Genomic DNA, 27,063 nt, shown 5'->3' on the forward strand with positions numbered 1-27,063 from the left:
ATTGGCTGATGCAATCGTTTGTGCATATCTCACATTCACAATCGACATCGTGTCCATCAGCAATTGTGTACCCGCATTCAGTAAATAACTCAATAAGTTGCAAATTTCCAGTTTGGGCTGCTGCTGTCAAACTTTTATTTGGTGCAAAATTGTTGGAGGATAAGTTTGATGTAAAACGAAGAAGTAGTTTAACAGCTTCTTTTGCATTACGTTGTACCGCTTCGGCAAGCAGATTGTCATACTCCAGTCCCCATGAAGGAAATACTGTCAGTTTTCTTGAAATATTGCTAACACTCTCTTTAATTTTCATTTCAAGCACTAATGAAAAAAGATTTACACTTACATGATTTACACTTAAAAAGAAGAATTTTAAATAACTGTTGTCAATATTAACTGCTATAAAACTGAAATAAATAAAATTATTATTAAATTAAATTTACAATAATAATAATAGTTAGGAGTTTAATTTTAAATTTCTTTAATTTGATAAACTTTTATTGTTAATCAAAATAAAGTATTTTGCAAAAAAAAAAGTGTTTCTAATATTTGCATGATAACTATAACCTGAAAAAAATTCTCAATGGTCAAGGGTTGAGATAAAGTATTTCCATACATTGATTTTCCCATACACTGCTCATTTCCTTCTTTTTGCTTTAATTTTTCTTTCTTTTTACTTGTGCGCTCTTATGGTATACTTAATCTGAAATAAGAATCGCATATATAAGAATTCGGTTAGTATTTATAGAAAAACTACTTATCAATTCTTAACACTCAAAATTAACTATTTTGAGACTAAAAATTGACTGCTTGACACACATCAAGAACCAAGTGTTAATTTAAATTTGAAAAGGATTTATTTTTAAATTTTCCTTTAGAAAGAAAAGTGTGGGTATGCAATCTGACGCCATTAGTCTTCACAGTTTTAAATTCATTATTTTAAATAAAGTTAAACAGGAAATAAAGTCAAGATGTTTACATTTTTTTAAAATATTACATGATTTTTTCTTAAACTATAATTTAATTATAACTTTTTACTTCATTCTTGTTAAGGAAATTTTTTTTTATTTAATCCTGAATAAATCAATCATCAAAACAAATTTTATAGAAAAGGTTTTCCTTTATCATTTTATGTCCGGTATATTTCTTGCTATAATTCTATATATAAAATATATATTATTATAATTCTATATATAAACCTTTTTTTTTTTTTTAACAAAATTTCTTGTAGGTTGTTTGTTCGTAACAGTAAAACTCTGTATTTCCGCCAAGCGTACAAGTATGCAATTTAGTTTTTTATTTTTTTTTTTTTTATAAATCAATCAGCTCAGTCTCAGTTCGACATGACATAATTTCGGCGGGAAATGAGCCAATAGCCAGTTTTTTAGCGGTTTTTCAGCGATTTTTTCATCAAATTTTTTTTTTAATTTAATCTTTTGCGTTTTAAAAAAAAGTTGATTTTTAGCATTTTGATCAAACATTAATATGATAATAATTGAACTTATAATAATGCAATTTTATTTTTAGCAATAGATATTACTACGATATATTGATAGCTGAAAATTGTAGCTATGAATGTAACTGCAACATAACGATAAATCTAAAGCTAGATCTTTTTAGCTAGCGATACTATTAGAATATAACGAAACGAAAGCTAGCAGCAAATAGTAACAAGAAATCTTTATTGTTACTATTTGTTGCTAGCTTTCGCTTTTTCCTTCATTGTTTATTCAATCTTTTTTTATATTCTTCTTTTTTTGAAAGTATGTTTGTTTTTTATTTACTCTGCCAATCTTCTCGGTGTAGTTAAGGCGATTTTTAATAATTGTAACGAATTTTTTCGTTACATTTTAATAAAATGTAACGAAAAAATTCAGACCGAAAATTCTTTTTTTTTAAAAAAAATCTTCTTAAAATCACGATTGCTGGATCAAATTTAAATAAAATTTTAAATAAATTTTATATAAATAAGATTTTATATAAATTGCTTTTTAGGTGGAATGACATCGCAGTTTAATAATATGATCTGTTCTGATCGTTCATTGGCAATTTTTCTTAACTATAAGCTCTTTCTTTGTCGGAATTCTAATTGATGAAATGTTGTGTTTTGACAATTTTATCAAATTAATATGTGCTAGAACAGATTAGAGCTAGGATCTTTTGTAGATTATGGCACTTTTTCAAAAAATTTTAACTAAAATTAAGTTAACGCTGTTAAGCGGAATTGATTTAAGACTAAAAAATAGTAATCTAGTTTAAAAAATAGTTTTCTAATTACTATAAAAAAAGGTTATGCAACAGCTCGTTTTTATCTTTCGACTATTAAGTTACTCTAGAAATACTTAATAATTTGACGAGAAATTTTACGCGGTTTTCTTTACCGATGTAGCATATACATCAAGAGTAGACATTGAGCATCGGACATCTTGATTCTGAAACTACACTACAGCCTTCGAGTCTTGTTTGCTCCAGTATTATCTATATATTCTTCTATATGTTCCTTTAATATTGAATGTATTGCTTTATATACTTTTTTATTTTTAAAATTTAATAAAGAATAGTTGTAGCCTTATTAATTAATGTACCAATTGGTTCCTCGGAAGTTAGCACTTAAGAACAGTCGTAGTAAAAAGATGAGACTTAATTGAATGAGGAGTAACACGAGAATGAATTTTAGTAGAGGAACAAGAGACGCTAGCTCTTTAGAGCAGTGCCCATTATAGTATTTATAGAAAAGAGAAAAAGAAGCAACATTACGACAATGTGACAGTAGTTGAAGATTGGCTGCAAGAGCTGGCCCAACTACGTAAGAAAGTGGCGAGCGCAATAAAGAGATGCAACCTTAGCTGACTTTATTTTTGCAATGAATTTGATATATGGTTTCCAAGAAAGATCGGAAGTAAGAGTTTATCCTAGAAAACAAAAGGAAGACTAGGAAACGATGAGTAGTGTCATCAGCAAACAATGTCACCTTAAATGTGAAAACTTCTGGGAGATTTTTAATGTAAATTAAAAAAAGTATAGGGTCAAAGATAGAAACTTGAGGAACCCCTGAAGTTACAAGAAATAAAGAAAAGTGCTGTCCATCGAGGACAACTTTTATACTACGATTGGTCAAAAGGGATTCAATAGTTTTAAAGATATTACCTGATACTCCGTTAGAAGAGAGAAGATCAGCATAAAACTGAGTTATGGAGAAGACCAGCACAAAACTTTTTTAAATTTATGAAACTACCAACTGCATTATTTAAAGTATCGCAAATTAAGAAAAAGATTGCAAAAAACCCACCCATATAAACGGTTCACCGGTGGAGTACCGCCCATCAGCAATAACTTATACCTTATTAAGCTTTTATTATTTTCTTAAGCGTAAAAAACTTATCGTATATCAAGTCAACATTATGGCCCCATGGCGAATGGAACCATAATGATTCACTACTTTAGCGCTTTAGGCTTTTTTTCTTTAAAAATAGATTTACCTGAAAAGATACATTACCGTAAAAAATTAAAAAAAATTTTAAGTAATTTTTATTTTCTTAAAGAGATTTTTGTTTTCTCAAAATGATTTTTTATACTCTTTAAGAGATTTTTTATTCTCTTTAAGAAAATAAAAATCTCTGAAAAAGAAAAAAAAAATCCTAATGATTTTTATTTTATTTTTTCTTTTAAGAGATTTTTGGTTGTTATCTGAAATTTCTTAAATTTGGGTATTATGATACATAAGTATTTATTAATTAAAAAATTTAATAAAAGGTGCTTAGCCAAAGGAACACTTTATCTATAGTTGTTTGTTTATTCAAAACATAACTAAATAAGATATTGCAATTTTTGTGTTTCCTAATATTTACGTTTATACAATTTGTAGTTTTTTTTTATTTTCTAGTTTTTGTTATGTTTTCTTGCAGTAAAAAAAAAAATTCGAAACGAAAAAATCTTATTTGTTTAAATCCTAAGTTGGTTGAGAATGCGCACTTAACTGACTTTTAGTCTTCTGCGGCATAAAACATTATGCATTATAAATATACTATAGCATTATAAATATTCTTTAATATTTATAAAGATTATTCATTTTTGCAATTTTTTTATCAAACTTATGCTTGACTCATTTGATTTGTAAATGAAATTTATCATATTTTTTTATAACATACTCGAAATAATATATTCTTGTTTTAAATAATAAGGACTATATCATAATTATTATACAAAATAAAAGGAATATAGAAGATAAAGAGGAACAAAAATTTGGGATTCTATAACAATAAATATATTTCCCAAAGTTTTGCAGCGAAAATAATAAGTGAAGTTATGAAACAATATTTAAAAAAATATATTAAAAAAATATGAAAAACTTTATAAACACCAGCAATATTAAAAAGTAAAAAAAACCAATTGACTAGAAATTGTTTGACCATCGATTTTGATAAATAATTTTCTACAAATAAGGTTTATTTACTTTACTACTATGAAAATTATGCGTCATTTTTACGTGAACGCATAGTTCTTACTACTTTGAAAATTATCTGTCATTTTCACAGGAATCAATCTCTCAAAAATCCCTAGAAAATAAAATTTACGGAAATCAAGTTCTCAAAAAATCTTAACTCATTTCCTATCTTATTTTAAATTCTTTTATTAACTACCGTTAATAAAAAAAAGCCCTTAAACGGGTTTAATTTTTGTGGTTCTCGGTGAAAAAACCTCTTGGTCTTAATATCCGAATTTGTTATTTATTTGTTATTTCAAATATTGTTTTTTTTTAATATCTTTGTTAAAAGGTTGTATAACAAGAAAAAAAAAAGAAAACAGAATAAATATATTTTTAAATGGTAAAAATAAAATAGAAATAACTACTTGTTGGTCTGGTTCTTAGCTTGGTTCAACTTAACCTAACCTTACTCAATATGCCTAACATCAAACCAGTTCTAAAAATTTAATATGCATAGAATCATGGCGTGTGATAGGAGCCGTGGTGTAGAGTTCTGGTTTCAGAACTTAAGGTCCGTCGTTTGAAGTCGACTCTGGTCATATATGCAACATTGGTAAGGAAGGAGGTGTGAACTTAATGTTTAAATGCTATTCCACGGTTCTTTGTTATAAGACCGTTAGGACTTCTTAGAGCACTTAAATAACTAGAACAAAATACTGCATTGTAAAAACTATTATATATATATATATATATATATATATATTTTTTCACATGCCGCTACGATTACCAAAAGAGTTTTACGGAGAATATTTTGAAGAGTTACAAACAAAAAGCTCTATACTAAATAATACCAAAAAGATGCCATTGCCGAACTTATCTAAATGGGCATAAGACGTATTATTAAACGTCTTATGCCCATTAAAAAACACACTAGTATATTTTAAGCGTCTAAAGTACGTTTTTTGCTCACTGGGATGGAACACAAAAGAAAAGCAAAAAAGTTTATCAGATGGTATAATCTGTAACGTAAATTTGTAAAGATGATCTAAAAACTGTTGCCATGTTTATTCACTTCGTGCTAATGTTTCTTAACCATGCTTTTCTTTTAACCGCTGAAATCTTTTATTTCAACTCGCTATTTTCTTCGGTAGTTTTATCATTACAAAAAGTGTTGATCAATATCATAAACTCTATGCATAGTTATCTGTGTATCTGGGTTTTACGGTACCGAATTTATAGATATATTTGTAATAATTTCAAAATGTTTAAACATTACATAAGCTATATCAATGGAAAAGTGGTTAACGTTAATAATAAGATTTTCATAAAATATTTGGCTAGTTTCGCAAATGGTAGTTTTGCGATGAAACTTTATCAATAAAACGATTAAAGGAAAATTAGGTACTTCTACTGCGGAGGAAATAAAGTATGACATGGATTAGAAAGATAATTCAACACATCTTTACTACAAATGGGCTTCCAGAACAAGAACGAAATCTTTAATACAGATAAAGTAAATAAAGGCTCGGTAACTGCAAAAAAGAAAAAAAAAACTCATAACAAACTTAAATTATTGAACTTTTAATATAAAATCTAAGTTGGTATAAAATGCTAAAACGGTACACAACAGTTACATTTTACACAACAGCTACATTTTACACAACAGTTACATTTTGCATAAAAGTTACATTTTACATAACAGCTACATTTTGCATAACAGTTATATTTTACAACACATATTCTAAGAAACAGTTTTTCGAATCGAAAAAAAAAACGCATACTATAAAAAAGTTTTCCGAGTAGAGAAAAACGAGTCACAGATTTTAATTTTAAAATCGGTCAGTAAAAACCAGAAATCCACACACCTACATTTTGAAAGTATTCAAAAGACGAAAAGGAAACTTCCAACAATACAAACACCAGTTTAATTGAGGTAGTTTTTTATTGATGTGTTTTTATCAATGTTGAAGAGCACTAGCAAGAGCTTTATCAATGTTGAGTTATATTAAAAGATTAATTTAAGTTACAATTGTTTGAACTTTGCAAACAAACTTTCAAAAAGATATACTAAATTTTTTTGGCACATAATAAATGTGAAACAACCAATTATTATTGTTAATAACTAATCGTTAACAGATATTTTGTCATAGGAACACTCCTATATGAAATTTTGCTCTTTGTTAAACAATATGAAAAATTGTGGTGGTTTATTTTTGACAATAAGAGATACACTATTTGCTTTATTTTATTTATGAAAAAAAAATTAAAAATCCAAAAATTACCTCTGATCTTACTGACTGAAAAAGCAAAAATTGACCCATAGCGTTGATTAATTGACTGATGTCATAGTGTTGATTGACTGTTGCCATTGATTCATTGGCTGTAAGAACTAAATAACTTAAGAGCCACAAAAATTTTGAAATGTTTATAAATATTTACATTATAGCCAAATAGTTAGAAAAATGTTTAAGTATTACTTCAGAAATCGTATGTTCAGATAAGTCAGGATTATACGACAAAAGCCGTGGCGGATTGAGGTTTAGCGCCGTGGGGAGTCAGGGAAGAGTAGGTGGTGGTAGAGATTGATGGCGGCACACTAACCCCTAGAAACATTTTTTTTTTGAGAACCACACTTGTGATAAATTATTGTTAACAACAACAACAAAAAAAACATTCAAAACTATTGCAACGGTTAGGTTATTTAAAAATATATTTACAATATACCTATTACAGAAAGCAAGCATTACAAAAGAAATTTACTTTCCTCCTAGTTAATACAAATTTTTTTTTTTGCGAGATTCATTCCCAGCAGGTACAGAACTTTTGTCGGACGTCTTATGAACATCATACATGGTGTTGATTTTTGGCCAAAAATCTTCCAACGCAAATTGTTCGCGAGACTATCAAAACTAAGTGTCGTGTAGACAGTAATATTTTTACGTTTGGTTCAGTCTACACTAAAATTTTGTTAAGTAACCAAGGTTCATAGCTTAATTGGTCAAAAAGTGAATGTTTTAATGTGTTAATTTATTAAAATATAAATTATATTTTTTGTTCATTGAAGAATATATGTATTTCTACGCATTCTTCGTATTATTTAAATCATGATAAATAAGTCGACGAAAAGATAGTCTAAATAAGTCTACGAAAAACCATTTTTTTACCTCTTTAAAAGACATAGTTTTACATTTGAAATTGATACTTGCATTAATATCTTTCTTTTTAGCAAGAGATTTTGAAAGTGAATATATATATATATATATATATATATATATATATATATATATATATATATATATATATATATATATATATATAAGAGGAATGGACTAGCAAAACCTTATTATTCACTTTTTCAAAAAATCTGACTTGCGCACACCACTGGATAGCTCTTGTAATTTTGCATCAGGAAAATAATTCAGGACATGCAGAATCCAATATTTCTATCACAAATTATAATCCATAATTAAAATAATAATCCAGTTTTTTAACTAATTTTCAGAAAATTTTTTAAAAGAATCTTTTTTTTAAGACTTGATTTTAAAAAAAACAACTATTTTTTAATAAAGACTTTGTTTATTTTACTTGATAGTTATTTTTACATGGTTTCCACTTACTATGACTGTAAGTTTGAAAACACACGCAAACTGGCAATCAGGAAACTTTGGGACTAAAATTAACGCCGTGATACGGACTTATGGTGTCTATAAAGCGTTCTATAGACGTCCTACGGATAATTGTGCCCGCAGGGTTGAAGCAAAATGATTTATTATAATTTAAAGTCAAAGATCTCAGCAAGCTCACATTCGATTGAAATTATCAATTTAAAAAGACAATGTTTTGTCATTGTTGATCACAGATAATTTTTGATAATCTTTAGTCTACTGAAACTTTTTTCATCATAAGCAGATGTAAAAGGAAGAGTCAAGTCGATTTTGTAGAGTATTTAAAAGTTAGAAAGACATAATGTCATCTATTTCTCTATTAAAAATAAATGTACGTCTTTCATTTGCAGTTCAGTCGTCACTGCTGAAGATAATGATGCATACGCACCTTTGAAAGTAGGGCCTGTGCGAGCAGGTTTCAAGTGAGGTGGGGATGCAATTCAACAAACAAAAATAAATCTAAATTGCTCAACAATGTTGAAATCATTTAATTTACAATTTTGTGTTTTTCTCCTTTAAAAAGAAAATTTGTTTACCGTTTGCAAAGCCATTTTATTTTTATGAACATCTGTCCAGAGCCGTAGTGAAGGGGTGGCGAACGAGGCCACAGCATGGGCGGCAAATTAGCAAGGCGGCAAATTTCAAAATTTAATAAACATTTTTTATTATATGAAATGTTTTAAAGACGCCTCAAAACCAAAATAATTTTAATTTGCGTTTCAAAATCTTTGGACACGCCTCATAATTTTTTTCGCACCTTCATGCAAATTAAAATAATTTCCAATGTGAAATTAAAACGTTAATTAAAAAAAAATTAAATAATTAAAACAAAATCTGAAAGGCAGTGGAATATATATTAACGAAGATTTCGCTAAAGAAACTATGGAAGAGAGTAAGAAACTATGGGAAGAAGTGAAAAAACTGCGCAATCAAGGTAAATACGCATATAACTAAATATAACTAAATTATTTATATGACTAAATATAACTATGACATATGACTAAATATAACTAAATTATTTGTCGCGAATTTAAAAAATAACTTAATTTTTTTTTTAAGCGTAAGAATTAATTACCCTTACAAATGGCTAAACAAACAATAGATTTTGGAACGCAACACTTTAATGTTTTCAAAACTACAAATAATGCTTTACTTAATGACTTTTACGACCCAGATTGCAATTTTTTAAATGAAAATAATTTTAACTCGCAGTTTTTTGACTTGAGAACTTTTAAAACAGAAATCGAGGCAAAATTGCATTTGTATTTATTGATTACACCTAGTCGCACACAGAAACTTTTTCTTTGTCAAGAAAAGTAAAAAAATTTGAAATAAAAGTTTTAAAATCTATTATGTCACCATCAAAAAAAAGAAAAAAGCTATCTGGTTCAGCTTTCAAAAAGTTAAAAAAGCAACGACTTGAAAGTGACAAAAAATTACAAAAGGTGTTTGCAAAATGGATTAAAAAAAGCGAAGATCAAACAGAACAACCAGGTAAAAATATTTTTATTGATGGATTTTCAAGTCAAAATCACAAATAAATTTAATTAAAAAACTTAGCAAACTAAGCCATGTCATTTGCAATATTATAATGGAAAAATGTTGATATGGTTTATTTTTATTTTTACAGCGCAAAAAAGTCCAGTTTTTTTTTCGATGTGATGGTGAACAGTTACTGCATAACAATGAAGTCAACCAAAATGCAGGTACAACAAATCTGTTAGAATTCAAGTTTGATGATCCACCAACTTGGCCCAAAATTAATGACAGTCTAAGATGTTCTTTGGTTGAACATGGTGCTAAACAAGACAAAAGAGAAGTCTATCCTACCACATCAACATCATCAGAAAACAGACATTTTAGTTCTAGTTGGTTTGAAAAAAATCTTCCTAATGGGGAAAAAGTTAATCGTCAATGGTTGTTATACAGTGCATCAAAAAATTCTTTGTTTTGCTTTCCATGTATCCTTTTTTGAAGCACAAAGACAAGCAAGTTTGCAGATACATCAAAAGGTTTTTCAGAATGGAAACAACTAAACCCTCGAATCCCTGAACACGAGAATAGCTGTGAACATAGAAAGTTTCACTTCATGGAAAGAAATGGAAAAAAATCTGAGAGAAGAAAGATCTTTAAACAAGGACATTCAAAATGCCATCCAAACTGAAAAAGAAAAGTGGCGAAATATTCTAAAAGTTGTTATAGATTCAATTATGTTCTACGCTAAAAACAATTTGGCTTTTCGAGGCAGTTCCAATATTATTGGTGAGCCAAACAGTGGAATCTTTCTCAACACAATTGAACTAATAGCACGCTATCATCATCCTTTAGCAGAACACATAACGAATGTTAAACTTAAGCAGAAATCTGTTAGTTACTTTTCCCCACAAATTCAGAATGAACTAATTGAACTTCTTGGCAGAAAGGTGAAAAGCGAGATAGTCACGAGAATTAAAAAAGCCAAATATTATTCAATTTTATTTGATTGCACTCCTGATCTCTCTCACAAAGAACAAATGTCAGAAATAATCCGATATGTTTGTGTCACTGATGGAGAATGTTCTATTGAAGAGAGTTTTCTGGATTTCATTGAGTCTCATCAAAAAACCGGAGTTGGTCTGGCTTCAGACATATTATTCAGCTTAAATAAAGATGAATTAAACATCGAAGATTGCCGAGGTCAGGGTTATGACAATGGAGCCAACATGTCTGGAAAATATTCTGGTGTTCAAGCCCAAATAACTGCAAAAAATGATTTAGCACGGTATGTGCTTGCGCAGCTCACACTCTAAATCTTGTAGGAGTCCATTCAGCAGAAGTTTCCCCATTTATGATTACATTTTTTGGAAAGGTTCATAAAATATTCAATTTCTTCTCAAGTTTTACTACCAGATGGGACAAACTGATGAAAACACTTGAAGTCACCCTAAAAAAGTCAAAGTGAAACACGCTGGTCTGCCAAAAAGTAGGCTATCCATTCACTAAATAATCAAATCACAAATGTTTGCAATGTTTTACAAGAAATTAATAATGATTCTCTGCTAAATGCTGAAACAAGGGTGGAGCTAGAGAGATTTTGATTCAGGTTGATTTTGAGTTTCCTAGCTGGCTTGACCTTTGGAACATGATACTTACATTAATTGACAGAGAGAATCGCAGCTTACAATCAAAAAATATGACAATTTATATTGCATCAAAAAAAATTGCTGATTGCTTCTATACAAAACCTTCAAGACAGGGGCATTCATAATAGCATGAAAAAAGCTGAAATAATATCAAAAGATCTTGACATTGAAGCTAGCTTTCCAATCAAAAGAAAACGAAAAGCAAAAAGGATGTTTGATGATGAAACAAGGAAAGAAAGTTCACACCTACCTCCAGAAAAAGATTTTGAAATTAATTGTAATATATTCTTTGACAGCATAATTACACAATTACACTGGAGATTTGAAACAATGGCTGAGATTTCATCAGATTTTGAGTTTCTAAATGGTAACTCTCTGCAAGTATGTCAGTTGAAGATCTGAAGAAATGTGGAGATAAACTTTGTCAAAAATATGTTCGTGATCTTAATGCTAATGAATTTCTATTTGAAATTGAAAGCTTTAAGTTTCGAGCCAGTGTCCTGATTCCAGATTTAAAAAACGCAAACCTATTGAAAATCTTCCAGTTTATGCACACCTATTCTTTGACTGAGGCATACCCTTTCATTGAAATTGTTCTTAGAATCTTTCTCACACTACCCGTCACTGTGGCATCATGTGAACGTAGCTTTAGCAAACTTAAGCTTTTGAAAAATTATCTAAGATCCTCCATGGGTCAAGAACGTTTGACTAATCTTGCCATTTTGTCAATTGAAAATCCCCTCGCAAAATCTCTGTGTTACAATGAAATTATTGATAACTTTGCATCATTGAAACCTAGAAAAATAAATTTTGTTTGAATGTGTCTAATTTTAATATTTATTTAAAAAAGTAATGCCTGGTAATTTTTTCAATGACTTTCAACCACATAGCACGATTTAAAGTTGATTTTAAATGTGCTTTAAGTAGGTTTATCAAAATTTGAATCCAATTAAACATAAAAAAAATTATTGAATTTGAGGCGGCATTTTTTCTCCTTGCCCGAAAGGATTTTTGATCTCACTACGGCCCTGCATCTGTCACAGTACAGTCACAGTAGTTTTGATACACTGAACTATGTTAAAAATGCATTGACTGTGTACATCATAATCATATGAGATATTTTCTTAAAACAAAACGTCTCTATATTGTTTTCTGCCATAATTGCGGGTAAATTTGTAAAGCAGCTATGTAACCGATGGTTTGTTTTTACCTAGTTTTCTATTTCCGTTTAAAATTAACGCAGATTTTTGCAATGAAAAACTTATATTTAAGGGAGCGCGGGATAGCAGCTGGCTTCCTCTTCCCTCTCGCCCTATGCTCAATCAGCCACTGCATTAAAGTACTAAAAAGGCCATCGATTGGTTTAAAATAAAAGACGAACAATTAACATCGTTCAAGGGTTTGGAAGTGTTTAACTTTATCTTTATATAAAATTCAAAAGCTTTCATACAGATAATCTTGATGTTTTCTTTAAGTAAGCTAATATGACGCACTCGTTTTACTTACACTTCACCACTTCACTTAATATATTAGCTTGACTTTTAAAAATTTCACTTTTCATATATATATATATATATATATATATATATATATATATATATATATATATATATATATATATATATATATATATATATATATATATATATATATATATATATATATATATATATATATATATATATATATATATTAGGGATATGACTTTTTAATTTTTTTTCAAATAAAATGTTTCCTGTATCATAAATCGATGAACTTTTACCTAAAATCATGAAAAAAGGCCCAAATAGCTTTCTGCAACAAAAAAAGGTCACCCCCAAAATAAAAATTTGATTTACCATTTTTATACATTCATTTTTGACCGATGTTTTAATCTTAAGCTTAATTCTCAGCTTAATTCTATTTATTTCATTATTTTGTTATGAATTTATAAATATAACGCCACACGTTACCATGGCAACGAAACGGCCGTGTGCCGGCAAATACTTGGAATTGTTATGTGATGACGTCATTGTGTTACCACGGTGATATAGACGACTGTAACAGACTGTAGAAGATTATAGAACTTAGTAGAACATTCTCGAAGCTCTAAATAATTATATAAGCGAGCTGCTGTCAGAGCTCAGTGTTGATAATGTGAATAGTTCTATGAAGTACTCTGCGTGTAACTGAGCTAATAAGGAACTACTGTAGCGAACTAAAGACGCTGTAAGTGTACGAAGTATAAGTAGTTGTAGCATTATCGTTAGGATACGGACTGGATTATCGAACTGTTATCAACATTGACTGGATTATCGAACTATAATTGGATTACTATACAGTTAAAGTATTTTATTAATTAAACGACTTTATTAAACGGATATTTACGCTCAGCTATCCGTAAAGTCGTAACAATATTATATGATGTCTCACAAGAAAAGTCATACCACAGTAACAAAGAACAAGAAGACTTGGACTAAAAATTTGGTGAGATTTCAAGAATCACACAGAAGAAGAGGAAGCGTGGCTGTAGAAGAACATTCACTCGATGAAAAATCCAGAATACCACTTCAATTGCAGATCGTAGGAAGATACCAGTTTCTCGGAGCATATGTTAAAGGAAGAAAAGAACGAATAGACCAAATTTCTAAGGAAATTACAAAATTGTGGGACAATAAACTGAATTTTCCACGTGTGTCTGATCAAGTGATAAGAGCAAAGCTTATGAAGGTGCTGAAGGTCTATGATGAATGTGTCAAGCGTGGAAAATATGATGTTCTCAATGCATTATTTGACATCACGAAAGTGAATGGCCAGTGGTTATCCTCGGAAGATAAACGTCTATACCACCTACAAAAAGAAAGTAAAGGACAGGTGGGGTACTCAACAGGACAAGTGGCAAGTAAAGAAACCATTCACCCTTCCAAGAGAAGGAAAGTCCAGTCTGGAACAGCAATACCTTCCACATTCCAAGTCCTGTCTACCACAGACAGTGGTACTGAATCTGAAAACTGCAAAAGTAAGAGTGAAGATGATGAAGACGACGACGGTGATAAAGACGATGATGAGGACACTCAGAAAAAAACTAGAAAGCACTACAAAAGTAAATTTGCTGTAAGTATGGTTACATCAAGTGGAGTTTCCACAAAGAAAGCTGCTAAAATATGCAATGTATTATCACAACAAGGTATTGATATTCCAACTCCAAGTCAATCAGCAATTTACAAGTCCATATTCAAAGAGGCAGGTAAATTAAAAAAAGAAATGATACAACAACTTAAAATGGAACAGTGGTCCTTACACTTTGACGGCAAACGAATAGATGATAAGGAATATCAGGTAGTTGTACTTCAGAATGAAAGAACTGACGTAAAACTTGATGCACTGCGTTTAAAAGATGGCAAAGCTGAAACTGTTGCTGAAAAAATTGCCAAACTTATTGATGAATACAATTTGTGGAATTCAATTAAGATGATCATTACTGATACAACAAACGTCAATACTGGGAAGAGAAATGGAGTTGTTGTGAAGTTGCAACGTATGTTTAAATTAAAGGGTGTCACAATACCACAATTTATCGGTTGTCAGCATCACGTACTAGACAGGATTCTCCGTCTGGTGATGGACGAAGAACTTGGGGGTGATACCAAATCTCCAAACATTGAATACCCATTTGTGTCTGAACTGTTGAATAAGTATGATGAACTGAAGGATAAGTTTGTGATTGGAACTGTAGAAATTCTTGATAAATCAGGGTGGAGAGACGATATGAAGTTTTTGTACCGTTTAACAAGAGTGTTTAGGTTCTATGAAGAACAAAGAAACTTCCCTCTGATTCACTTTCAGAACATTCCTAATATGAGCAATGCCAGATGGAACTCAAGAGCCATTCTCGCCATTCTGGCGTTCATTCTTATGCCTGAAGCGAGAAAGAATTTGGAGAAGGTTTGCAGGTTCATTTCATATGAGTGGGCAGAACATTGGTTTAGTAGTCAAAAGTACAATGACAATGACTTCAAGAATTTATCTGATGTATTGAAGCCTTACAAAAAGGCATTGCAGTCATTCAAAAATCACTGGAAGAAAGAGCCATCCGTCATCGACATACCACGAAGTAATCAGATAGCTGAACGTGCAATCAAGGTGATGCAAGACCTGTATGCTTCCTGCAGAAAGAAAGACAAACTGCAACTTCGATTCATTCTAAGTAATAAGCGCTAGACTCTTTATGAGACGTGAGCATCATGTGACCCATGTACTAAACACAGTAGGCCTATAGACACAGACAGTTATGTATATTGTTGTACTAGACGCTTTGATACTGTTAATTTTGTAATACTTGTATAATTATATATCACATAATGTTTTTTGTTATATCACAGTACATGTTGCATAAATAAATAAAATAACAACAGGAGTATGACTCTTACAACATCTTCAGCCTTTAATATTCATTTACTGTACAAAAGTGTACCTATTGAAAATTCGATTTTTTGGTTTTGGGGTGACCTTTTTTCAAAATATGTCAAAATGAAACATCTATTCGTTCTTTTTACATAAAAGTTCATTGAATTACGATACAGGCCTAGTAGGTTGCAAAAAAGTCATATCCCTAATATATATATATATATATGTATATATAAATATGCACACTACGGGTCAAAAGTTTGGGTTCACTTGATAAATTTAATAATAAACAAAAAAAATAAAGATTTTTCTCATCATAAGTATTTATTTATACTGTTTATAATAAAATAATCATATTTTCAGCAAAATAAGAGATTATTTTGAATATCATATATGATATTCAAATATGATTTACAAGTATGTATGCATACAGTATATTTTCACGTTTTTTTTTTTAAAAAAAAGATTTTTCTCATGACTTTCGATTACTCATTGTTTTCAATAAAGTTATCATTCTCTCAAGAAAATGAAAGAATGAGTTTTCTTAAGAGAATGAAATTTGCAAAAGGTCACCAACTTTTTTTCCAACAAACCATCACCAGACCATGACTGACCCTCCACTGTGCTTGATTTTAGGGATTACACATTGTTTTATTCCACGTTTACCAAATAAACGGGGAATAATAATTTCCTCAAAAAATTTTGAACTTTGATTTATCAGTGAACAAGACTCGCAACCATTGTTATATTTCCCAATCTTTATGTTATTTTGCTCGTCTCAACCATTTTACTTTATTTAGGTTGCGTAGTAACGGTTTTTTTTTTTGGCAGCAATGCTTTCTTCTAAATCGTATTCTTGCATGGTGTTTCTTGCATGGAATTAAGTTCTTGACAAACTTCTGTAGCAGTTCGACTATAATTTCTTTTACTTTGACATGGATGAGTTTGTCTTTGTGATTCAGAGTTGTTATAGGTCTCCCTGAACAATGGCAAATCTGATTACATCCAGTTTCATGTTTTCTTTACAACGCTCTAATGACTGCATTTTGAGAAAAATTGGTTTTTAAAGCAATTTTTTGTGTTGAATAACCTTCCTTATAATTAATAATGAAAATCTCTCTATATTTTGTACACTTAGCATTGCTTTTTTTATCCATTTTTCTTTAATCAAAACATAAAATATATATTTGTCTTCAATTTTTAAAACTAGGACAAAATACTTTAAATTAATCCTCATTCATAATAATTATTTTATGAATGTTACAATATTGAACAAAAACAATGTTTTGATTACCTTTCTGTATAAAAAAAACTATAAACAACAACAGTGAAAAAAAAGTTAATTAAGTTAGTTGTTACAGCAAAACATATCCAATAATTATAGCAAAATATATCCAATAATTACAGCAAAATATATCCAATAATTACAGCAAAATATAATCACAGTATTCAATATTGTAATGATGATAAACCTACACTCTATATACACAAATAGGTGTGTAGTCTCTCTATAAACAAAATGTCAAAATAAATACTTCAAATTAATGTGGCGCTAGTTTTGAGTGGAAGAAGCTTCAATTTTCGAAGAAAATTATGAAGAATTGAAAAATAAAGCAAGTGAATCCAAACTTTTGACTGGTAACGTATATACATTCTATATTGTATGTTCTTTATTGATGTTAAATTTTACTTTATCAGATGTGTTATTAAGTTATAATAACTGAAGATAACTAAATATTAGTCGAAACATATGTTTCTAAAATTCGGTTTTACTAATAAATTTTTTTTAATATATTGCTCAATTTTAACTCCTTTATTATGTATATAAAACTGTGGATATATACTAAACGACATTGCACTTAAGTATAAACAATTTACTCAAAAATTTTGAAAACTGCATCTAATACTAAACAACTTTGATTTAAATATAATTGTGAGACATATTTTGGAAAAAAGCTTTCTTATGTTCTTTCCTAAAAGTCAACGTCATTAACTAAGTTTTGTGTTTCCGGCAGAACTTATTAAACGAACAGGTATATTCTTTTTTCAGAAACCATTGTCTGAGGAACAACTAAGACATTATTTTATTAGCAATAAATGAAAAAGTTGTTGCTATAACAAAAGTTGTTGCTACGAGAAAAGTTGTTGCTACGATAAAAGTTGTTGCTACGATTAAAGAAGTTTACAGCGATAACATTTACATGATCCTAACTTAAAAAAATTGTAACGTTTGTAAAGAAACACATCTAGAGTTAAACGGACTAAATGAGAGACAGTTAAATTTGTGGGAGTACCGACAAGACACTCCTAAGACTTTCAAAAAGCTAAAGAAAAAAAATCTAAAAACTAAGTTAGAAAAATTGTAAAAAAATCAATAAAGTAAGTTGAATATGTCTGACCTCGCAACAATATTCAAATAACAACTCAAAATTTTCTTCAACTAAATCTAATCAATCAAAATCAACATTTGAATCAAAATCAAAATTTTTTTCGTTTGACGTTAGCAATCAGAGATTATTGTTAGTTTCATATTTAAATAGATTCAATGGTTGTTATTTCTAATCGAATAAAAATCGATAATACCATATACTCTGTAAAAAAAGCTTCTCTCAATTTTTCCATTATAAAATTTAGTTACGGGACAATCACGGGACAACAGTTTTTTTTTTATTTAGTAATTTTAAACATAGGGTAATATGGGATAAATTTGTTAGCGAAATTCGGAGCGAAACTGTCACATGCTACTCAAGTTATAATTTAATATTGCATGAGAACTAAAAAATCTGCTTACTAGATTTTTTTTTTTTTAGTTGACAATTTAAAATATTAATTGATGTTTTATATGGTTTTCTTTGTTCGCACTCTAAATGTTGTGATTAAAAGTTAAAAAAATATTTTTATCGCCGAAAAATTATCAATCTTCTTGGTTTGATAATTTTTCTATATTTTTTGATTGATCCAAGTCTAGTATTTCATCATATTTTTTGATTGATCCAAGTTTAGTATTTTCAAAGTAATAATATGTTTTAATCATTTTATTTTTAAATTACGACAATCCAATTATGGTTATTAATTAATTTGAGCATATGCTCAAACAAGTTAAAACTTTGTTGTGAAAGACAAGATAATATAAGAATAAGATATTAGACAAGATAAAACAAAAAAAATAAATTATGTATTTGAATCACGCAAATATCACATTGATAATCAAGAACCACATTGATATAGTAGGGAAGACCCGGGCCAGTTGCAACAGGGGTAATTTGCAATAATGCCTTTTGATGAGTTTTATATATTATTTTTTAATTGGAATGGGTTTTCGTTCTTAAGTTTTTTTACATTATATAACTGTAACGAACATAAGTCAAATATAACAAATTTATAGTGATAAATTAAAAATTTTAAAAACTTTTTTTCATACTCAATTTAAAGACTTTTTTCATACCTCCAAAATCACAATTTCCTTTTTAATAACCAATACGGATTTAAAAAAAGACCATTCAACTGAACATGCAGTAATATAGTTAGTCAACGAAATTTTGAATGGGTTTGACAAAAATCAATATACACTTGGAGTATTTATCGATCTGTCAAAGGCGTTCGATACTGTGGATCACAAGATCCTTCTATACAAACTTAGTAATTATGGTATAAAAAATAAAAATCTAAAATCGCTTAGATGCTATCTAAACAATCGTAAACAAGCTTTATATTACAATAAAACTTACACTTCCCTTCAAACCATTACTTTTGGCGTTCCCCAGGGATCTATTCTAGGTCCTTTGCTTTTTCTTGTCCATATTAACGACATATTTTTGTCTTCTCGTATACTGAATTTTATTTTTTTTGCAGATGACACCCAAGCTTTCTACACCCACTCAAATATTAAAACTATTTTTAACATAGTAAATTAGGAGCTTGAAGAGCTAAGCGATTGGTTGAAAGCTAACAAACTTTCCTTGAACATTGAAAAAAGCAAATACATTCTTTTCACAAAACCATCAAAGTCAGACACATTACCATTAAAACTTCCGGATATTTTAGTTGACAAAACAATATTAAAAAGAGCATTTTCTGTGAAGTTTCTAGGAGTCATTCTAGATGAACATATTAGCTGGAAAGAGCATATCAAGTTGTTAGAAAATAAAATATCTAAAAGCATTGGGATTATGCATAAAACAAAGTATATTTTAAATAAAGTATGTCTTAAAAGTTTATACTTTGCGTTTGTTCATAGCTACATTAGCTACTGCAATGTTGCCTGGGCAAGTACTTACCAATCAAAACTAGCCTTAGTCTATAAAAAACAAAAGCAAGCATGCCGCATATTCACAAATGGATATGTTAGTGCTAAACAAATAATGAAAGAACTGAGAGTTCTTAATATTTATGAACAAAACATCTATAGCATCCTTCAGTTTATGCTCAAAGTAAAAAATAATTTGGTCCCAAAAATATTCCATAATTACTTTCAACTTATTGATCATAAATACGAAACAAAACATTCTAAGCAGAACTACTATATTTCAAAAATGTCTTTGAGTCAATCCCAATTCTCAATATCTAGAAGAGGACCACAATTGTGGAACTCATTTCTCACAAATAAGATTAAAACGATAAACTCTTTTCAACATTTTAAATGCGTTGTTAAACAACAGTTACTTGACCTCAACATTACTGAAACAATCTCTTATTTTTTAAAAAAAACTTTTACACGTCTTGAAATTTTTTTTTTTTTTCTTTCCATTTACGCAATAGCTGGAAATGATTATGGTTATATTTATAAAAATGCATTTAATTGTATTTATATTTATAAAGATACATTTACTTGGCTATTTTACTTATACGAGTTCTTATATTTATATATATTTAAATATCTTATAATTTGTGTTTATCTTATATTTAATTGATAATGATTGTAAAACATTATTGAAATTCACGGGGCAAGATGATCAGACCATCGTCTTCTGCTTGCTCCAGTCAATTTGTTACGTTAACAGTTTTGTAAAAAAAATAATTTTATATTGACGAAAAAAGATGATATAAAATTAAAAAAAAGCAAAAAAAACAAACTATTTTTTCGATAAGAAATTGAAACTTGAGTTTTTAAAGTTTTTTTGGGTTATACTACGATGTATATAACCAAAATTTTACTGTAAAATATGAAATGTATGACCAATAAAATAGCTTCACAGGAAATAAAGGTGCAAAATAAAAAAATATTGAAAAATATGATTTTTGAGAATTTTAACATCGCTGAAAATGATGGTATAATTATTTTTTAAAAATTTCAATTTTTTAAGCTACTGTTTTACATTTTGCAGGTATGATATAAAGTAATTTCCTTAGCAACGTCTATAGCAACGGAAAAAAACAGTATGAAAACCTTTGTTTAACCACTATTTTAATGTTTTTGTGTTCTGCGATAATAAAAGATTTAGTTTAGAAGCTAACTATGTTCGATCAACAGCAAAAAAACTTATAATTCAATACTTTCTTTTTATATAAGTAAAGCAAAAAAAAGCTGTTGATTGAGTTGTTGGTTATATTCCTGGTTATAAAATGTCAAGTTTCTAGTTTTGAAGAAGAAATAGCTATAACATCATATATTTCAATAGTTAAAAATATTCGTCTTGGATTATCACTAAACGAATGAGTTGAATGTGTATTAAGTATTAAGTTTTTAGTACAAAGTATTAGGTTTCTATAATCCTAATTAAAACTTCTTTTTATCTAATAAGGCTTGTTCTTATTGGATGAGAAGATTTTTAAACCGGTTTAACCGTTTAAAATCAGGTTTTTTCTATCAGAATTCCAGAAGCACCAAGTCCTGCAAAAGCAACTAGTTTTGATTGTGCTCATTTATGTGTTTTCTTTTTTAAAAACTCATCTAATATTTATTACGTTGAGATTGGTATCACTACTGTGTAAAAATAATTGCTCTTAAAAATATTAGGCAAGTTGGAGTATTAACCTCTCAAAAACCAGGGACACTTGTAACAATGGTATTAGTTGTAAATGTAACAACAGTGTGCCTTAAATTCTTGTTTTTCCGGGGAAAAAATGATTGTATTAGTGCTTCCAACAACTCAGGCTGGATGAATTAGAAGTGGCTTTTTACTTACATGAAATATAAAATTTTATTCAGCACGTAAATCATAAAAGATAAAGCCCTGTTTTCTTCCTTTTGGATAACCATTAATCTCATTTATCTAATTAAATAATAATACTGTGTAAAGATATTATAGTTTTTTTTTCTTTCTGCCCTCATTTTCTTTCTTTCTCTCAATCAATATTACTATACAGCTTTAAAAGTTTACTCTACCCAACCCACCCTCTTATAACCAACACCCTAACTAACTTATTATTTTTGACAATGCAACAGGGTGTCATGGGTAAAATAAACTTGCTTCTATCTTCAATGAGGAAACAGTGATTTAATTGTTAATGCCGTGTAAAACATTTAAAATACAGTTTTTTGCATTAACTAAGAGTTTTGTTCAATGTTTTTTCCCTGTCCAAGATGGTAGCACTTTTTTTGATGCTACTGTGACCCTAAGGACACATATATAAACAAGTCATTAAACTTTTTTATATATGTTTTTTCCACGCGTGACTCAAGTGAAACTTTCCCGTAAAAAAATGTGGCAATTGCTCTTTTTTAGTGTGGTTTTCAGGGGATATAGGCATTATATATATGTATGGGCTGCAAATAAGCGCAAGAATTATATAAAAAACTACAAGATATACAATATAAAAGTTCTAAAAAATTATGCCATGTTATTGCAGAAAATTTTAGTGTTACGAATACTAAGTCTAACACTTTGTCTAAATAGTTGTGTAAAAAGCTTCGGAAAGCCACAGCTTAGAGTTTACTATTAGCGTAAACTTTAATGACACTTAAATGTTCTACTGTTAAAAAAATATATTTATGTACCATATATTATTTACTGTAAACAACCAAAGTTCATATACAATTTCTTTGTGGCATGGTGAAAGAAAGTCTACAATTCTTGCAGAACACCTTGATAAGTTTGTTGCCAATTTAAAAGTCTTTTTCATGGATAAGTATGATGGTTTGAAGATTGTGTATGTGCTGCACCAATCAAAATGTTTTTAAAACGTGTAAAGGTTATAGTAGAAGTGAATGTAATGCTGTTGAAGATTTCAAAGACACAGTGAGTATCATAACTACATTAGATTATAAGTTCCTAATTCTTTTCCTTTATGGCAATAAAAGAATTTAATTATAAATTTTATTTAGAGTACAGTTTTGGGTAAATTTGTATTATTAGAACTAAGAATTTTTATGATTAATTTACCTTAATATATTGTTATTGTTATGATCTGTAGGAAAACTCTATGAAAAGATTAGGTTGGTATTATGCGATCCATAACTTCATTGAGCCCCTGTTTGTTTATTATTTAAATATTTGTAATTAAATCATATTTTTTTGTTATAGGGAATTGTAGTTTAAATAAACAGCAAAATAAAATAAATTTAAAAAAAGAAGAAGATAGTTGTATTTTTTCTTGGTTACATGCATTTTGTTCATTTGTTTTTGGTTACATGCGTCTTGGTTACAAAAAAGCTCATGAATACATTCATACGTTGCAAAACTTCTTCGGAATTGCCAAAAAAGTGTAGTTCATTAGATTTTGAAAATTGGCCAAAAGATTTCTGTTGCTTTCACATTTGAAAGAAAAACTTTCAAATATCAAAACAACAGAACTTCAGTTATTTTTATTACAAAGGAAGATTATTTTGTATTTTGAATGTATTTTACTTTTATTATAAAAAGTAAAATACATTCAAAATACAAAATACATCAATAAAATATTTTTAGCTCTATCTGTTGGAATTCACTTTCTTTTATTTAGAAAAATGATTGATAATAAATAAGTGGTGTTTTATGGTATAATGTTTTATTTTATATAAAGTTGATTTCAATATAATCTTTTTTTTTTTTTTGGCCCATTATTTAAATTGTATACATTTATAGCATTAGTCATTTAACAGATAATGAAAATAATCTATTACAGATATATCTTTAAACCATCACGAAGTTATTTTTCATAAAACTGTAAATTTGACTAGTCGTATTAGCTAATATGTTATTTTTATTCATTTGATATTTTTCTACAGTAATCATCTCGAAATTCTTAAATTATTTCAACAAAAATTATTATTACATAAGAAATTCAATTGAATTTTAAAAGCAATGGGGTACCTGTAGCCAAATCTGTAGTCCTGATCCTTGTGGCAATCTTATTATTTATTTTTTCATTATTTATCAACCATAGTTATAAATTAAAGTTTATATCATATATATATATATATATATATATATATATATATATATATATATATATATATATATATATATATATATATATATATATATATATATATACATACATTATAGTTTATATATATATATATATATATATATATATATATATATATATATATATATATATATATATATATACATTATAGTTTTTGAACTTTTTTTTCTTTGCAGAAATATCTATTGACTAACTTAAGCTGTGTAACCTAAAATATACAGAAATCCAGAAATTAAAAATAGCATATGAAAAAAATTTTAGAATTATCATATACATTGTCAGATATTGGATACAAGTTTGCCCTAGTTACCATTAACATCATTTATAATTTGGATGAATTAAAATTTTAATTGAAAATTAAACATAATGATTGCAAATTATTATGTTTATCATTGCTATCTCTGCGGCCACTAATTTTGGTATTCAAATGATGTTAATTATTAATAACAGCAAATCTAATTTGTAAAGTATCATCAATATTTCTTTACCTGTGATAAATAGTTTTACTAAAACAATTATATATTTTCTAAATATATTATGTAAAAAGTACTAAAATAAGTATCACCACTAAATCCCAAGTGCATTGATGTTAAATCAACAATGATTGTCACTACTAGAGCTGTGCGAGATTAGGTTTTTTATCTTCGACCGAGTTCGATCAAGATTATAAAAAATTCGATCGAGTTCGAGATTATTTAACAAACTAGTGAAAATGTACAGCCAATTCATTTAAAAATGTCATTACCAACAAACCATACTTATCCTAATGCTAAAAGCCTACAAATTTTTATGAAAAAAGATAATTTCTTCAATATGCTCTGGAAGAAAACTGCCGCGTTTAATGGAAACGATGTTCCCAGATGTTGAGTTCAGACGCTCTGAATTGACACTAGTTGCTGGGATTGTCAGATGTGATTGAGCAAGCTAAGCAAGACAAGAAAATTGACTTTTATTTTGCCTCCATCATGTCAGTGGACAACCTAATTGCGCCTAATTGCCATATCTTTCAAGTATGTCTTCACATCATCATCAAGCGCACTCGTACTTGATACATCAGCATTAGCAACATGGTTGCAGTTGCTGTCATCATGTTATCGAGGGATTCCCACAAGCCTGTTGGTTGTGTTCCTAGTGTAATTTACGAAGTTTTGATAAGTTGGCCGCCAGCTTCTCAGGTTGCTTGCAGTAAAGTGACTTGTACCTGGGATCTACCAGTGTGCAAACTGCATCTGGCTGAACCTAATAAAATACAACAAAAACTATCAAATAGTTTAAGGAATATAGATAATTAGATATTAATATATTAGATAAGTATGACCATGGTCCGTAATGCAATTTAAGTTAAAGAAAGCTTTATGTGGAAATAAGTAATTAAAAATTAGTGCGTGATTGATAATGACAGTGAATGTCGAAAAAAGATTGATAAAACACTGAAATAAACGCTTATATACTGAGTCTCAGTATGTAAATAATTTTTTTTATTACCTCGTCAAAAGAAGGAAACTTTCTTTCTAAAGATGCCACAAGTGTCCGCGCAGGTGAAATTCGAGAGCCTCTATTTGCAATATCACTGATGAAACCGTGCAACTTCTGGTGTAATCCATGCAAAGCTGGTATTTTCATAGATAACGATGGGTAACTTTTTCTACACAATTTTCTGCTAGCCTGTTCAAAAGTAGTTAAAATCTTTACTCAACCCTTGGCGAGTTTCCATTCATTTGAAGTGAGATATTCCACTTTACCAGTTAATGAAATTTCGGCTGATAGGGGGCTTTCTCTTTTATAAGGCGTTAAATCATGTAACAGTCGGAATTCCAACGCGTTGATACACTCATTATGAGCCCACATTCATCTCTTTTTAATTGCCTTTGTTGTGCCGGCAGCTATTGAGATGATTGAATACTGTGATGGTGGTGCGAGACAATTTTTTTACATTTCGCTATCATACTAACCATGCCTTCAATTTCGGATACTGCATCATTAATTGATAATTGAAGCGTATGAGCAAAACAAGGTAGGTCCATAAAGTTTTGGCACATATTCATGGCTACTCTCATATTACTACCATTGTCTCGAAGAACGTATATCGGTACTGCTCTTGGTAGCGACCAACCTTTAATTGACCTCTCAAGAGATTCTAATATTGCTTCACCCGCATGTGACACAGCAACAAACGGTTCTCTAGTGTATATAATCGCATTTGAAAATCAGCTGTTAAATATATCAAACAAAATGATATATAGAAATTCAGAGCGCGAGAAGATCATTTGTCTGTGGAAAAGCAATAGGATAGCATGCAAACAAATTCAGTAGTAATGCGATCAATCATTTCTCGTTTTAAATTTTTATACATAGTTGGCACAATACTGCGAGAAAAAGTGGTCCTGCTCGGAATATGATACTGAGGAACAACCAATTTCATAAGTGCATGAAAACCTTGTCCTTCTACGAAATCGTATGGCAGGTAATCGGAAGCCAACATGCGCCCAATAGCTCGTATTATTTCTTTAGCTTTTTCGTGATCGTCCATGTTATTTTCTTAGCCCACAGATGTGTGACACTAACTGACAGTTGTTATCCAGCTTTATTTTTTTCCTTTTTCATTCTTTTTGCTTCTTGTGCCTTTTTATCACACTCTGGTATTACCTTCTTATGATAACTTCTCAGGTGAGTAAATAAGCCAGTTATAGATGAAGTAGGACAAGATATTTTTTGACTGCATTTTCCAATTTTACAAAACCCAAAAATAGTATCGTTAATTTTACGCCTATCAAAATAATTCCAAATAACGTTCCTTACTCTCTCGTCCTCCATTTTGAAGCGTTTTAATAAGATTTTACAGCACCTTTTTAAATATCGAACTTTAGGTTCAAAATTCGAATTATATTCGATTAACTAAGGCATGCTATCGGAAAAATCTGCCCACCTTTCTTGATCAAAAAAGGATGTAAGAAAGCTTAAATGTATTTAAATCAATATATTTCTGAAAAATTAAGACTGTAAAGATTACATATTAATAGGAAAAAAACAAAAACAAAAATAAGTTTTACAGAAAATTCTGACTTTCTTTTTGATGCCTCCCATATGTTTCTGGACAGAGTGATTTTTGTAAATTTTA

General features: G+C 29.2%; 2 protein-coding genes across 5 annotated transcripts in view; one reads left to right on the top strand and one right to left on the bottom strand.

Moving 5' to 3' along the window:
- LOC100206197 (short transient receptor potential channel 5) overlaps positions 1 to 27,063 on the bottom strand; it is a 57,061-nt gene that overhangs the window by 22,343 nt on the left and 7,655 nt on the right. The window contains exons 1-3 of one of the 4 annotated variants that reach the window (XM_065818421.1): positions 6,706 to 6,824; positions 565 to 700; positions 1 to 318 (exon numbers count right to left, since the gene is read on the bottom strand). The exon at positions 1 to 318 is cut by the window's left edge and continues 302 nt beyond it. In XM_065818421.1, the coding sequence (XP_065674493.1) occupies positions 1 to 310 (310 nt within the window). In that variant the 5' untranslated portion in view covers positions 311 to 318; positions 565 to 700; positions 6,706 to 6,824. Of the gene's footprint in view, positions 319 to 564; positions 701 to 6,705; positions 6,835 to 27,063 lie in introns of those variants that run through there. The other 3 variants (XM_065818417.1, XM_065818419.1, XM_065818418.1) reach the window with 3 other exon arrangements.
- LOC136090973 (zinc finger MYM-type protein 6-like) lies at positions 10,188 to 10,877 on the top strand. The gene has a single exon (XM_065817955.1). It carries the CDS (start codon positions 10,188 to 10,190, stop codon positions 10,875 to 10,877), a length of 690 nt encoding a protein of 229 aa, XP_065674027.1.

This window comes from Hydra vulgaris, chromosome 14 (assembly GCF_038396675.1).
Source record: "Hydra vulgaris chromosome 14, alternate assembly HydraT2T_AEP".
Classification (NCBI taxonomy): Eukaryota; Metazoa; Cnidaria; class Hydrozoa; order Anthoathecata; family Hydridae; genus Hydra; species Hydra vulgaris.